Below are 13,550 nucleotides of genomic sequence, written 5' to 3' on the forward strand. Positions count from 1 at the left end.
AACAAACTAACCCTGTAACATAACCTGCTCCGGAGCAGGTTATCCTCAGAGAGTCAGTTGCTATGGTTACTTACATAACCCGAAAGTTACCTCCGTTTTTGGAACCGAAAGCAGAGGTTATCCGCTTACTTACTCCTAAACTTACCCGGGTAAATCACATAACCTGCTTTCTGGAATACACCCCAGATCTGTGTTAAATCCTTGTTAGTAAAAATGATCGACTGTTGTACAAGTTTAAAACATTTTATTGAAAAGATTGTAAGTCATTTAGTACATCTACAGACAAAGAGCAGAGTTCCTCAGAAAAACAAAGAGTGAACCGTTGAATATCATGACACAAACATGAATCCAGTCGTGTCAGTAATGTAACTGCCAAAAGATCTCCTGAATGAACCCGACTCACGTTCTGTTTCCTCACAAAACAGCCGGCTTTAGTGCTTTGGTGTCTATAACGAAGCAGATAATTATGTTTAGTTTTACTTCAAGTGAAAGGTTGTGTTGATGCAGTATATGTAGCTGTGACTCACAGATCTGAGAAGAGTCTGTAGGAAGAGGAAGTGACATCACAGAGAGAGATGCTGGAGGATCCAGAGAGCAGCGTTCATAAAGCCGTCTGATTCGGCGTCCACTTTGGATAAAGAGTGATTATTGCCCGGGTACCACAACAATCTGTGGACGCAGAATCCTTGTTTTAGATTTCACATAGGGAAGTGTAGCTTTAAAGTGCCATGCAGTCCATGTGCTTACCTCACTGGTACTTGTAAAGCCTTCAGACGCTTGTAGTATTCAATGCCCTGTTTATTGGGCACGCGCCGGTCATCCTCACCCAACATCAGAAGCACTGGCGTCTTAACCTGACCAATGAAATATAGATCACACGCTGACATTCAGGTGCAAACGGTCCTGAGGACAGTTTTTACTGCACAAAACCCCATTACTGACATTAAAGAGTATGTCACAACCCCGTTTAAAACTTGTAATTGATGACATCATGTCAGCAGCATGTGCTCACCTTGATGACATGTTTGATTGGTGACTTGTTTAACATCTGCTCCAGAACAGCAGGATTAAGTTGAATGTCATTATTATAGTCAAACCCCGCCTCCACCACACACCTGAACACAAACCACAACCCGTCACATCTCACCCAAAGATTTGATTTCAAATCATATGAAACGTGTTGTGATGGGAACGCTACGTTACCAGTCGGGAATGTCTGTGCTGCCGATCATGGAGGCCAGATTTGTCACCGGGTTTCTCGCCACACACGCCTTGTAGAAGTCGGGATACTGTCCAATCAGGTGGCACGCTAGAAAACCACCATGAGATCCCCCGATCACAGCGATCTTCTGCTCGTCGAAATCATCTCGCTTCAGAACGCTCTCGACTGCGAACTAAAGTCAGAACTATAAACACATACGACAGATATTCCCCACACACAATTGTGTGTCGTTCAACAATTCCACTAAACATTTCTGGTTTGATGTCGACGCATCTTTGAAATGTTCCGTTGTACAAACCATCTGTAGTTAAAGCAACACTTTGTAGTTTTACGTCTCTAAAATGATTTCAGTGGCAGAACCGGATGGATTCGACTCCCGCTGTTACCTGAGCAGCGGCTAACAGCACACAGTGTAAGTTGTGTGTTTGTGTCGGTACACACAGCCCCGTCCATCCCATGCCTGCGGAAGAGCGTTGATATGGTTTCCAATCAACGTTTCAGCATTCGCCGGTTTGATCAGCTTAGTAGACAAATTCACGTATATTGCGCCGCCCGCAGGGAAACTTCTACAGCGACATCGACGGAAGCGACGGAACTGACAACTGAGCTCATCAACCACATGTGAGCAAAAGTTCTATAGTGCTGCTTTAACCAATCCATCACACACACACAAAAGACTCAACGCATGTACCCCACCCCAAATGTTTTTACCTGCACATCTTTCACGTCCTGTGTGCCGATGTTTCCAGGTAAAGAGTAAATGTTGTCCTGACCAAAGCCAAGAGATCCTCTGTAATTCACTGCAACGCAAAAAAATCTGTAGTGTCATTTTCCTGTTACTTCTACTGTAGATTAGTTTCTTCCTGTATTTACGGTTTGGTGTTTTCTGTAAAGCTTTTCAATGCTTTGCAAACAACAAACACTTAAAATCTAACTAGACTAAAGTCTATCGTTCTGAAAATATGTGCGACAAAATGTGCAATTTGTTTGAAATGAGCAAATGCTGCTTTTTTTTTGGATTTCTTAAAAATGACATTAGTCATCCGGGACAAGAGCCATAGACCCTCTGACAAATGTAAGAATGAAGAATTGGGCTCGCTTATTAAAACTTATTTCAGCTCGACTAAAGGTCTTTGCACACTCGGTCCGAAATTTGTATATGCGTGTTCAAGGGATTTCTCCTAGTGTGTCATCCTGGAAGGGCCTGTTTTGCAACGGGTGTAAATGATTTCATCTCATCGGTTTAAAAAACGATAAAATCTTTTGTGTCCTACACTATGGTTGATTTCCTGCAGTTTATCCACTGTGTTTATGGTTTGTTATTAATATAGGAATGTATGAATGGTTTAATGTCCACAGGAGGACTGGTGCACTTTTTGAGGTCAGCTGATAAAGCCTCTCCCTCGTTTCCTTCAGAATCAGATGTTCCTCTAATTCCACCAGTTTGTAGGGCCCAATGATTCCTGGGGCGGAATCCAGGCATAAAAATGTAATGTGCTGTATAACACCGAATGGCATGAAATCTGGCGAATGCATTTTTTCTTCAACAGAAATTGTGCTGTGAATAACATTAGTATTATTCAGATGCGGTTTAAATAATTGCGTGTACTGCACGTGTAACACCCGCTGCATTGAAGCTATGGTCAAACAAGCTTTGCGGCAACCTGTCAAAATAAAAGTCTTGAATAAGGACTTGAATAACTCATAACACCCACATATTACCCCCTTAGATTTGTTGTAATTCAACCGCTTAGTATATTATTTTCTTTAGTAAATTACTTAGTTAATGTAAGTTAGTAAGTTAATGTGCTAATAAAATAAATATAGTGGTTCATTTAACAACTTATTTTAAGTAGACTTGAAAATAAAAGAAAATGTACTGGTTTATTAAGATATATATATATATATAGTACCTTACTTTTAAAGGTTTTTTTCATTGAATGTTTCAAAGTGTCCACTGTAGGTTGTACGGTGGCTCTAAATGGTCAAAACACCTCTCAAAACGCTTGCTTCAGATGTGAAAAAGTCAGAAAATGGAACCCGGTCTGAAGTTTTTTATCACAAATGAAAAGTTCAGAGACGACGAATAAATGTGAATGACACAACGTGAGGTTGTTTTTTTTGTAAGGTGTGAAAAGATCTTAATTCCCATCCATGATGCGCTGTGAAAACGGTCACTCTACACAAACAAGTTTGATGTAAACATGATGAAGATGTTAGATTGTTCCTCACCGAGCAGAACGCCGAAGCCCATCTTACACAGAACTGCTGTGGACAAGAGCCACTCTGACACCAGCACTGAATGAGGGCCACCTGAACACACAACAACACTCAACACACTGCTGATATAACCGCTGTATACCACAGACACGCTAGACGTACCGTGTGGCATAACCACGAGCGCTAGTTTCTTCCCCGGTGTCATTTCTGCTGGTGTCAAGAGCACACCGTCAAAGTCCAAAGCAGCTGATAAAGAACCAAGAGACAAACAGTCACATCTCACACTCCTGCAAATGCAAACAGGATTCAACAAACTGATGTTTCAGGTCTTACGGTATTGGCTGTTGTCGTCTTCTGGCGGCGGGCTGAAGTTTAAGGTCTGCCAGCTGACATCTGTCTGAGGTTGAGATTCCTCCAGCGTGACCCATGACGTGTTGCTTTCGGAGCCCTTGGCCGGCAGGAATCCCACTCGCTGCAGAAGGCACACAGAGGTCACAGATGTCAAGGCATCTGAACAGGACGATGACAGGACTCGTGATCAACAACTTGAGAACCCTTTACCAGGTCTGGAGGACAGTTTGGTGAAGAGCAGCTGACCACCATCAGATCCCTGCGAATGCTCAGCAAACTCCAGCTTCCTTCCTGTGAACCTGCGTCACACACATCCACATGAGACACACACGCCTCACATCATTTCATCTGTTAGCTCCAGTAAATAACAGAGTTGAGGGAATGTTACACACTGGACGTGACGCGTGAGACTTCTCCACTTGAGGTATCAACAACCAACAGATCCTATCAAAGAAACACACAAAGACGTCAATCAATGTTCACAAAAACGACAAATTCAATGGAACGACTTGTGTTTGTGTATGAATGACTCATGAAACTCAAATCATCTGGCACGTTCTAATTATACGTACTTAAAGTCCCAGTGAAATTGCCATATTTTCTTGCAGCGTTTATAGTTTGTCAGTGTGGGTCATTTTCTTTTTTTAAATTTCGTGTGGCCTCATTATCTTTAGTTAAAATATGAAAATGCACTTTGACGGCTTGGGTGGAGCATCTGTTAACTCCTCCCCTTTAACTGTCAGTCTGCTGCTAGTTCCATTTCAAAATGCAGCCGCTGTTTTTATACATCCAATCAAATATCAGAGAGAGACGAGAGCCACGCCCACAATTTTTTTCATTCAAAACTCAATTTCACTCGGAAATGTGTAAAAAAATACAGAAGCAAAAATAATTGCAACTTCAACTTCACGCGGACTTCAAGAGGTTTTATTTTCAAACTTAAAATGCACTGTTGATAGTAATGTGTTCAAAAAACATATCTTTATATATATATATATATAAAAAGATCCCTCAATCTGTGTAATGTGAGTGTGTGTCATGGGCTTGTGCATCTTAATGCAGTGTGCAATGCAAATGTAAGTGTGCCGGATGACCTTGCGACTCCTCTGAGCGCAGGAGATGATCACGCGCTGACTGTCAGATGACCAGCAGCAGGGAGACAGCATTGAGCTGTAGATGCCCGTGAAGCCATCTGACACACACATAGACAACATTAACGCCAATACACAAATGATGTCACCAAAGTCTAAACAGAAGACTCCAGAGATTAATGTGCGCTGCGAATGATGCGATCGAATGTGAAGAGAAAAGAACGAAAACGTGAACGTACCCTCTCTGGCTCGCCGCACAACATCGACAACAACACTCGTCTGCTTCGTGTACCAGTCATACTGCCAACAAAACACAACGCTGTTACACACACCTCAAACGTCACGTAGACACCAAAGACAGCTCACACACACACCATACACAGACGACTGCACTGCTGGTGTGGGCCGTAGACGTCACACTCCAGATAGACGATGCGGCAGAGGTCAGGACTGAGGCGAGGAGAGGACACGGCTCTGGAGTCACAAGATAACTGCTCTGAGAGAACACACGTCATGTCAAACATCTGCAGTACGCACGGATGCGTGACAAAACACAACTTACCACATTTACCACTCGCCAAATCCACGCAAAACAGAGACGACCTGCAGAAAGCACACGGCTGTCAAACACTATCAAAGGGATCTGTCGTCATGTCATATTAAACCCCTTTGAGAACATACAGTACAGTGTGTATATGTGAGCGATGTTTCAGTCGGGATGGCCACAAGCAAAATCACCAAATAAAAACACCATCAAGCCTTTCCTGTCCAAATACGTTCATCACTCACTTTCTGTTGGGACAGTACTTCAGTCCCAGTCTGAAGGGCTCCTGCCACCAGCCCACAAACACCAGTCCAGTGTCATCCGGTGCCCAGAAAGCCTGCGGACGAACAATAAACAGTTCAGCCAAAGATGAAACTTCACCCTCAGGTTGTTGTATACACGTCTTTGTTCTGCTAAACACAAAGGAAGATATCAGTAACCAAACAGATCTCGTCCCCCATTGACCACCATAGTCGGGAAAAGAAATGCAATGGGACGAGATCTGACATGGTTCTTCCTGTGTGTTTAGAAGAACAATCTGAGATGACAGAGGTTTTATTTTTGGGTGAACCGTCCCTTTAACACTTTCACCTGTGATGCACACACATTCTGAGTTAAAGAACAACGTTTATTTTTCAGTTATATTATTTGGGTATATGGAAGTTCATATTGCTGAATTGGTAAAGAAGCATAGTAAAGAAAAAAAGGCTTTTATTTTAGAAATAAATCATGTGCAAGTGACTTTTTGACCTTTATATTGGCGATATATTGTCTTCCTCCACCTCACGGCGCACTGATTCTGTGTATCATGCATCCTTGTGTTTTATTACAAATGTAAAGTCATTCACGCATCATTGCACTCTTTATGATTTTGTGCATCGGACTTCCATTACATACAGCACTGGTACATATTCACGTCCTTCCTCTCTAGCTTTCAGACCTCTTTAGTCTTAACTCTGGGAGTGATGAATTGCTCACTTGGGGAAAGTGGCTTTTTCTTATCATGCACGCTGGTCATGTGTGATTTACAGTAAACAACATTGATATCTTTGAATGAATTCAAGCAAATGTGGTGAAGCAGACATGTGATCGTTTCCTTTAGAAAGATTCATGGATTGAAGTGAAAAGAATTCTTCTGACTGGAATGTTTCATATTTCTTTAACACTTAATTTAAATACTCAAGATCAATAGCATTTTCAAGGGGTGATGTTGTGAACCGCTTTGCGTATCTCTAAAGCTTTTTTTAATCTATGAAAAATAAGAGAAAAAAGCAACAGCACCACCACTAAAGACCAAAAAGTGTTATTCTTGTGCAAAAGTGTCTAGAGTGCTGCCTTTGGCTGCGAGACCATATATTCCTAAAGCTTGGCTACACCGGACACCCGTTTCAGTGTTTGACAAGCTTTTCCAAAGCGACCACTAAGGTATCACTTTAACATTTCCATGACGACGCGGCACTGCTTATCATGTGACACGCCACAGCAGCTGTACGACTGATGTATTGCTTTTACATACTTCAAAAAATGTCATGAAATATCGGATATTCTGATTGTGGAATATGTGCATGTGAATGTGTTTGGATTTAAAACGACCGCTTTAGTTGAGCTATTCGCAGGTGCCGCCATGTTTGTTTCTGCCGCGATCTGAGATCTGCCGGATTTAACGTTACATAACGTGACTTCTCTCAAATACACAAACGTAAGTGCCTGGTGGACTGGAAGTGTAATAGCTTACATTGCAGATACGGTGTATGTGATGTACATAAAACACATCCCTCAAATTATATTTGAGGAGATTGTTGTTGTCCCTTCCATAGACGTAGAAAGGTTATTTTGTGTATATATCTGAAGCCTAAACATTAAGGACCGTCGGGAACCCTGGAGTTGACGGAGAACTATTATTCATGAAGGTTTGTGTGCGGTTACGAGGCGCTGCATAACTTGTATTTTCATGCATTTGAATTGTGTGGCTGCTGCGTTGGCCAGGTCTCTCTTGTACAAGAGATCATTGGGACTTAAAGGTCAAATAAAAAGGAACACACACCTGTCCGGGTGAGATGTAGTTGGGCATTCCTTCAATCACAGTGATGTTGCTGCTCTCAATGTCCAGCACACACAGCACCGGACTGCTCTTATTGACCAGCGCTTCACCCCAGTCCTCATAAAACTCAAACTGTTGCCCCTGCCAAACACACACACACTAGTCATCCTCCAGATAACTGTAGTGAACACAGGTGACATCATATGAACGTTTACCTTGATCGTCTCATCCTTCTTGACTTTTGTCATGCTCTCGTCTTCATCAGACTCAGGTCGCTGCTGTTGAAGCACAGATGTGTTTAATAAATAAGCAGTGTGTGTGCGCGCATGCGAGCGAGCGTGTGTGTGTGTGTGTGCGACCTGGAAGTAAGACTCAGTCTTCGCTCGTTTCTTCTCAGCGACGTACAGCAGATGAGTCTCAGAATGAGACCAGACCAGACAGCCGAACTGATCTGAAAACACACACTTCAGATTCATTCTCACAAAGCTACCGCTTCTAAGCTTTTGGGTCGTCTATACGCTTTACATTTGACAAAATATACCATTAATTACATAGCCCCAAAATAAATAAATAAATCGTATTTGTTGCTCGTATAAAGTCTGATCAGAAGCATCGCACATCATCAAACCACATGTCATATAAAGAGAGAAACAGACAACAGATGTCTGTATCAGCGTGAATGTTTTCTTACCATCTTCATACACTTTGCCATGTTTGTCAAGTGCCATCAGATTTATAGACTTCAGTTTACTGTTCTTGTGCCAGATCTGAGCGAGAGAGAAAGAGAGGGTCAGCGTATAACATGCTAACAATCCAGTACTACAAAAATGATGCACACCATTAAATGTCATTGAAAGTCTGTTGCGGGATGAAAATACACAGTGCAAACAATTCTTAAACATAATATGAAATTCAAATGTTTGACTTGAGGCTGGAACACACTTCACCACTTTTGAAATCTGGACATTTGTAAGTTTGCATAGAAAAACAGGGCATCACACACTACGCGATGAAACCTGCGTTTCAAGTCTTGTAGTGTATTCCAGTGTTTCCATTGCATTTTACAACTGTTGGAAACCTTAAGATGCACATCAGCGATACCAACTGTATGACAAACCGCCGATAGGATGCGTGCTGAATTTGACCTAAACTGTTTTTATAACAGGCTGTCTTATAGCACACGTGTAGAGTATGGAAATGAGCACAGTCTGACCTCTAGGAACTGTTTGTCTTCTCCTTTGACGGCGCTCTCTCTCAACACGGCCTTCATCTCACCGGACGGCGAATCCATACTGAGTAACCTGAACACATGCAATGAGATTAAAGTTAAAGAATGAATCAAAGGATTCAACACACCCGGGCCAATGACGGCCATCTGAACCAACAAATAAATCAGCAAGAGTCTCAATCTGATCTGGTGAGATTAAACCTGTCGGTGTCCATGTCTCGGCTCTCATCCGAACACTGAAAACCAATGGTTCGTAATACAATGGAAAATATTCAGCTCAACATGAGCAAAGCAATCGGAGGAAAACGTACGGCGTTTATAACCAATAAGACGTCTGTCAAGATGCTCTGAAAAGAGAAAATGTGCAACCTGTTATGTGCAACTCCACCCTAATAAATCACAAAAGGTTTATTAAGCAGAACTTGAATATATAAAAGATGTCTTCACACTGACAAACACAACACACATTTCCCAGTGCTCCACCTGAAGCCATACGACCATCCGCTCAAAGACAAGGACTGAAGAGGCAAAACACAAAACAGGGATGAAAATGTCTTTTCTCAGAACGTACTCGCCCTTGATTTCCGTACAGTTTCCAGAAGCACCAGAGTAAACAACCGATCGCTCATCGTGAAACACAATGTACTGCCGACAAAACTTCACGCTCTCGTTCCTCTCCAAATCCCGCTGGGTCCACTCTGAAATACACAATCATGTCACAGATCATCCACAGTGTCAGCTTGCAGAGTTGTGCCGGTATGATCCATATTGTAAGTGTGGCTTGGAAAACTACCAATATTGTTAAGCTCCTTGACGGAGACGAATAAATGCAAATGCAAAATGCCTGAACCTCAGAATCAAATAAACACCACTTTCATTTGTGTGAACACTCAGGTGACGTGAGGTCAGAGGTCAACTTCAACACTTCTCGCTTTAAACCCTGAAATAAACATCTGGAACAGTCGGACATCAACTTGATATCGTTTGCTTGGACTTGTATTCGATGATTGATAACATTTTTGATATGATGCTTCAATAGAAATGCGGTCAGACTTCCAGGTGTTGATGTGGTTCTGTTCTTATTCAACGGAGGGAAATCGTTTGACATCAGTCCTCTTTACCGGCATAACCACTTCCATCAGATAGACGTGCACTGACGTGTAGTTTGCACCTGTGTATATGTTGCAGTACTGTCCGCCGTAGCGCGAGGTGATCACAGGACCGACGTCAGCGCGACACACGGACGGGAAGCGACACTGATCCCGGTACAGCCGAGCGATCTCTCCAGGCTCCCGGAGCGCCTTAAAAACGACATTCACATACAGCAACCATCAGAGAAACACACAACCTGCACGTGATCGTGTTTTCGGCATGTGACCCGGAAGTTGCTCTTGAGAATGATCTTCGTGCGGTTTATTGTCTGCTGCACAGCAGTGAAGTGTGTAGAAAAGTTGTTTTGAAGTGTGTGTACCTTTGAGCCCATGACAGAGGAGCGTGACATGAGTCTTTGGAGAGAAATCCTGACAGCGAACATAAACCTTGAGGAGGCGGAGCTTAAAGAAAGATGATCGCTATTAACAGACGCCGCAGTTCTTTACATTTAACGAGGAGAAAGTGCACAACGCAAGGCACGTCAGAGAGACACGAGCCAATCATCGATCATCTGGGGGCGGGGCTCCACACCAAGCGTTACGGCGCATGCGCAAAGGCTGGAGAGTAATGTAAAGAGTAGGGCTGTGTCGATTCCGATTCCGGAAGAATCGATTCCCTGTTTTACTACAGATTTGTATTTATAATTTAAAAAGTGTACACATTGTATTGTTCAAGAAACAACAAATAAAGATAAGAGGAATAGCAGGTCTTTATTCCACGTGGGAACACACACATATGTCCATTGCAACAACTCTTCCTCTAGCAAATGCACATCATCTTATACAACACATTACTGCCATCTGCAGGAATCAATTAGTACTCATCACAATAGATAATCATTACATCTCTTTCCCTTTTTTTCTTTTTTTACTATAAGTCCATTCGCACAGGTGGTTTACGAACTCGAGTAGACCTCCGTAAATCAGGAATGTCAGTCTTTGGTACAGATAATTCATGTTCAGGAATTTTGCCTGCAGAGTAAAGCATATCTGAAGATAGCATTTCAGGAATTTGCAGATCCACAGAGGGCATTTCACCAGACTGCCTTTCTTGAGACAAGGTTGACTCATCCAACGGACATTTTTCTGCAGTCTTAAGCAGACTCTGTCGATTTCTCCGTAAGGTCTGCCCATCTTCTGTTTGAACAAGATATGATCTTGGATTTACCTCTTTTAGGACTGTAGCTTTCCTTCTCCATCCAGTAGGCTCCTCAACTCGAACTACATCTTGTTCAAAAAGAGGTTTCAGTTGCCGAGCTCCCTTGTCATAGTATTCTTTCTGCTTCTCTTTAAGATGTTGCATCTCTTTCAATGACAAACTGTTGTTTTCTGTTTTCAGGGATAATTTTGGCAGTGTATCACGCAGTTTACAATTCATCAGTAACTCACCAGGAGATAATCCACAACTGAGTGGAGAAGAACGGTAGCTCAGTAGAGACAGATTTTCATCAATATTGCTTGCTGAAGCTTTTTTCAACAGTCTTTTAACAATTTGTACCCCTTTTTCTGCTTTACCATTTGCTTTTGGATAAAGGGGGCTTGAAGTAGTATGCTTAAAGCCATACTGTTCTGCAAACAGCCTGAATTCACGACTATTATACTGAGGACCATTGTCACTTTGCACAATATGAGGAGTTCCATGCCTTGCAAAAATGGATTTCATGCGTTGAATCATGTCATTCGATGTTGTATGACGAAGCTGTTCAACTTCAGGATAATTGGAATAATAGTCGATAACCACCAAATAATCCTTACCATTCAACTGGAAAAGATCTGTTCCTACTTTTTGCCACGGTTCCGTAGGAAGAGCACCTATCATCATAGGTTCTTTAGCCAGTTTATAGTGATGACTCAGACAGACATCACACTGACTGATGTATTTCTCAATGTGCACATTAATTCCCGGCCAAAAAACAGCTTGTCTAGCTCTTCTCTTGCATTTTTCAATACCAAGATGCCCCTCATGAATTCGACGAAGCATGTCATGGCGCAACGACACTGGAATGACAATTCTGTTTTTCCTCAACAGCATGCCCTCAACCACACTCAGTTCTGCCCTTAATGGAAAGTACTGTGGACACTTGCCTTTGATCCATCCATGATGAAGATGTGCAATGACCCTCTGCAGTTCAGCGTCCTTTGCAGTCTCCTCTGCAATCAGTCTTAACATCTCATCTGAAACTGGTAGATATGAAAACACCATACTCACATGTCTCTCAACGTCGTCCATATTGCTGATCTCTGCAGCTACTGGTGCTCGAGACAGTGCATCAGCCACAATGATATACTTTCCAGGTGTGTACACTACATTCAGATCATATCTTTGTAACTTCATCATCATGCGTTGAATTCGAGGTGACATATAATTTAGGTTCTTTTGAATGATAGATATGAGTGGTTTGTGATCCGTCTCTATTGTAAAAGTAGGTAATCCATAAACATATCCATGGAATTTACCACAGCCAAATACCAAACCCAAGGTCTCTTTTTCTATTTGAAAATATCGTCTTTCAGTCTCTGTCATAGACCGAGAAGCATAGGCCACAGGTCTCCAAGAATCCCCAATGGCCTGAAGAAGCACCGCCCCCAATCCATTTTGAGATGCATCTGTAGAGATCTTAGTTGGCCGTGTGTGATCAAAAAAAACAAGGACCGGTTCAGTAGTAAGAATCTCCATTAACCTCTTCCATTCTTGATCATGTTCTGAAGCCCACACAAACTCTTGATCATTGTGTAACAACTTTCTCATATGGGTATTTTTGGCTGACAGATTTGGCAAAATTTTTCCTAGGAAATTCACCATTCCCAAGGTCCGCAGAATTCCTTTCTTGTCACTAGGTGGAGGCATATCAAGGAGGGCTTGCACTTTTGCTGGGTGTGGCTCCACACCTTTCGAAGACAGCTTGTCACCTAAAAAATGTATCTCCGTGACTCCAAATTGACACTTTTTCTGATTGAGTTTTAAATCATGTGCTCGAACTCTTTCCATCACTTTTACTAGTCGCTGATTATGTTGTTGAAGGGTGGACCCCCACACCACAATATCATCGATATATACACGAACACCCTCTAGACCTTCAATAAGGGTTTCCATGGCTCGATGAAAAATCTCAGGAGCTGATTTAATTCCAAATGGAAGTCGAAGAAAACAATATCTTCCAAACGGAGTATTAAATGTACAATATTTACTACTCTCAGAATCCAATCTGGTCTGCCAGAACCCTTGAGATGCATCTAATTTACTAAAAAACTTAGCACCCGACATTTCACTAATGATCTCTTCACGGGTAGGTATCTGGTAATGTTCTCTTTTGATGCTATCATTGAGGTCTTTAGGGTCTAAGCATACTCTCAAGTCACCATTAGGCTTCTTCACACAGGTTATGGAGTTTACCCAATCTGTAGGCTGTTCAATTTGCTGTATTACTCCTGATTTGGTCATGCGATCCAATTCTTGCTTCAAGGGCTCGCGCAGAGGGGCATGGACCCGACGGGGAGCATGTATGACTGGTGTAGCATTATCTTTCAGTTGTATTTTATAGGTAAATGGTAATGTGCCTTGACCTTCAAAAACATCTGGAAATTGCTTAACAATGTCAGTTACATGGTCAGAGGCAAACGGTAAGACGTCAGTTTCCCTGTTGACTTGATTCACTCTTTTAACCAAATGAAGGTCTTCACAAGCTTTATCTCCTAAAAGAG

The 13,550-nt window shown here is 42.2% G+C and overlaps 1 protein-coding gene across 5 annotated transcripts; it reads right to left on the bottom strand.

The window, feature by feature from the left end:
• Positions 1–228: 228 nt before the first annotated feature.
• LOC306900363 (acylamino-acid-releasing enzyme-like) lies at positions 229–10,598 on the bottom strand. 5 transcript variants are annotated; one of them, XM_079467261.1, is made up of 24 exons: positions 10,169–10,598; positions 9,869–9,998; positions 9,269–9,395; positions 8,683–8,770; positions 8,161–8,236; positions 7,829–7,920; positions 7,685–7,747; positions 7,473–7,610; positions 5,674–5,765; positions 5,447–5,487; positions 5,259–5,380; positions 5,124–5,184; positions 4,888–4,985; positions 4,186–4,237; positions 4,004–4,092; positions 3,776–3,914; positions 3,605–3,688; positions 3,455–3,535; positions 1,934–2,022; positions 1,204–1,394; positions 1,013–1,115; positions 748–854; positions 528–669; positions 229–446 (listed from the first exon to the last, which is right to left on the bottom strand). In XM_079467261.1, exons 1-23 carry the CDS (start codon positions 10,229–10,231, stop codon positions 564–566), a joined length of 2,232 nt encoding a protein of 743 aa, XP_079323387.1. In that variant the 5' UTR covers positions 10,232–10,598; the 3' UTR covers positions 229–446; positions 528–563. The 5 variants fall into 5 exon arrangements, with proteins under 5 accessions (XP_079323387.1, XP_079323388.1, XP_079323386.1 ...); XM_079467262.1 differs by having other exon boundaries at positions 7,685–7,744; positions 10,169–10,267; XM_079467260.1 differs by having other exon boundaries at positions 5,259–5,487; positions 7,685–7,744; positions 10,169–10,240.
• Between the last annotated feature and the right edge of the window lie 2,952 nt (positions 10,599–13,550).

The sequence above is a fragment of the Barbatula barbatula genome (genome assembly GCF_947034865.1).
Source record: "Barbatula barbatula genome assembly, chromosome: 11".
Classification (NCBI taxonomy): Eukaryota; Metazoa; Chordata; class Actinopteri; order Cypriniformes; family Nemacheilidae; genus Barbatula; species Barbatula barbatula.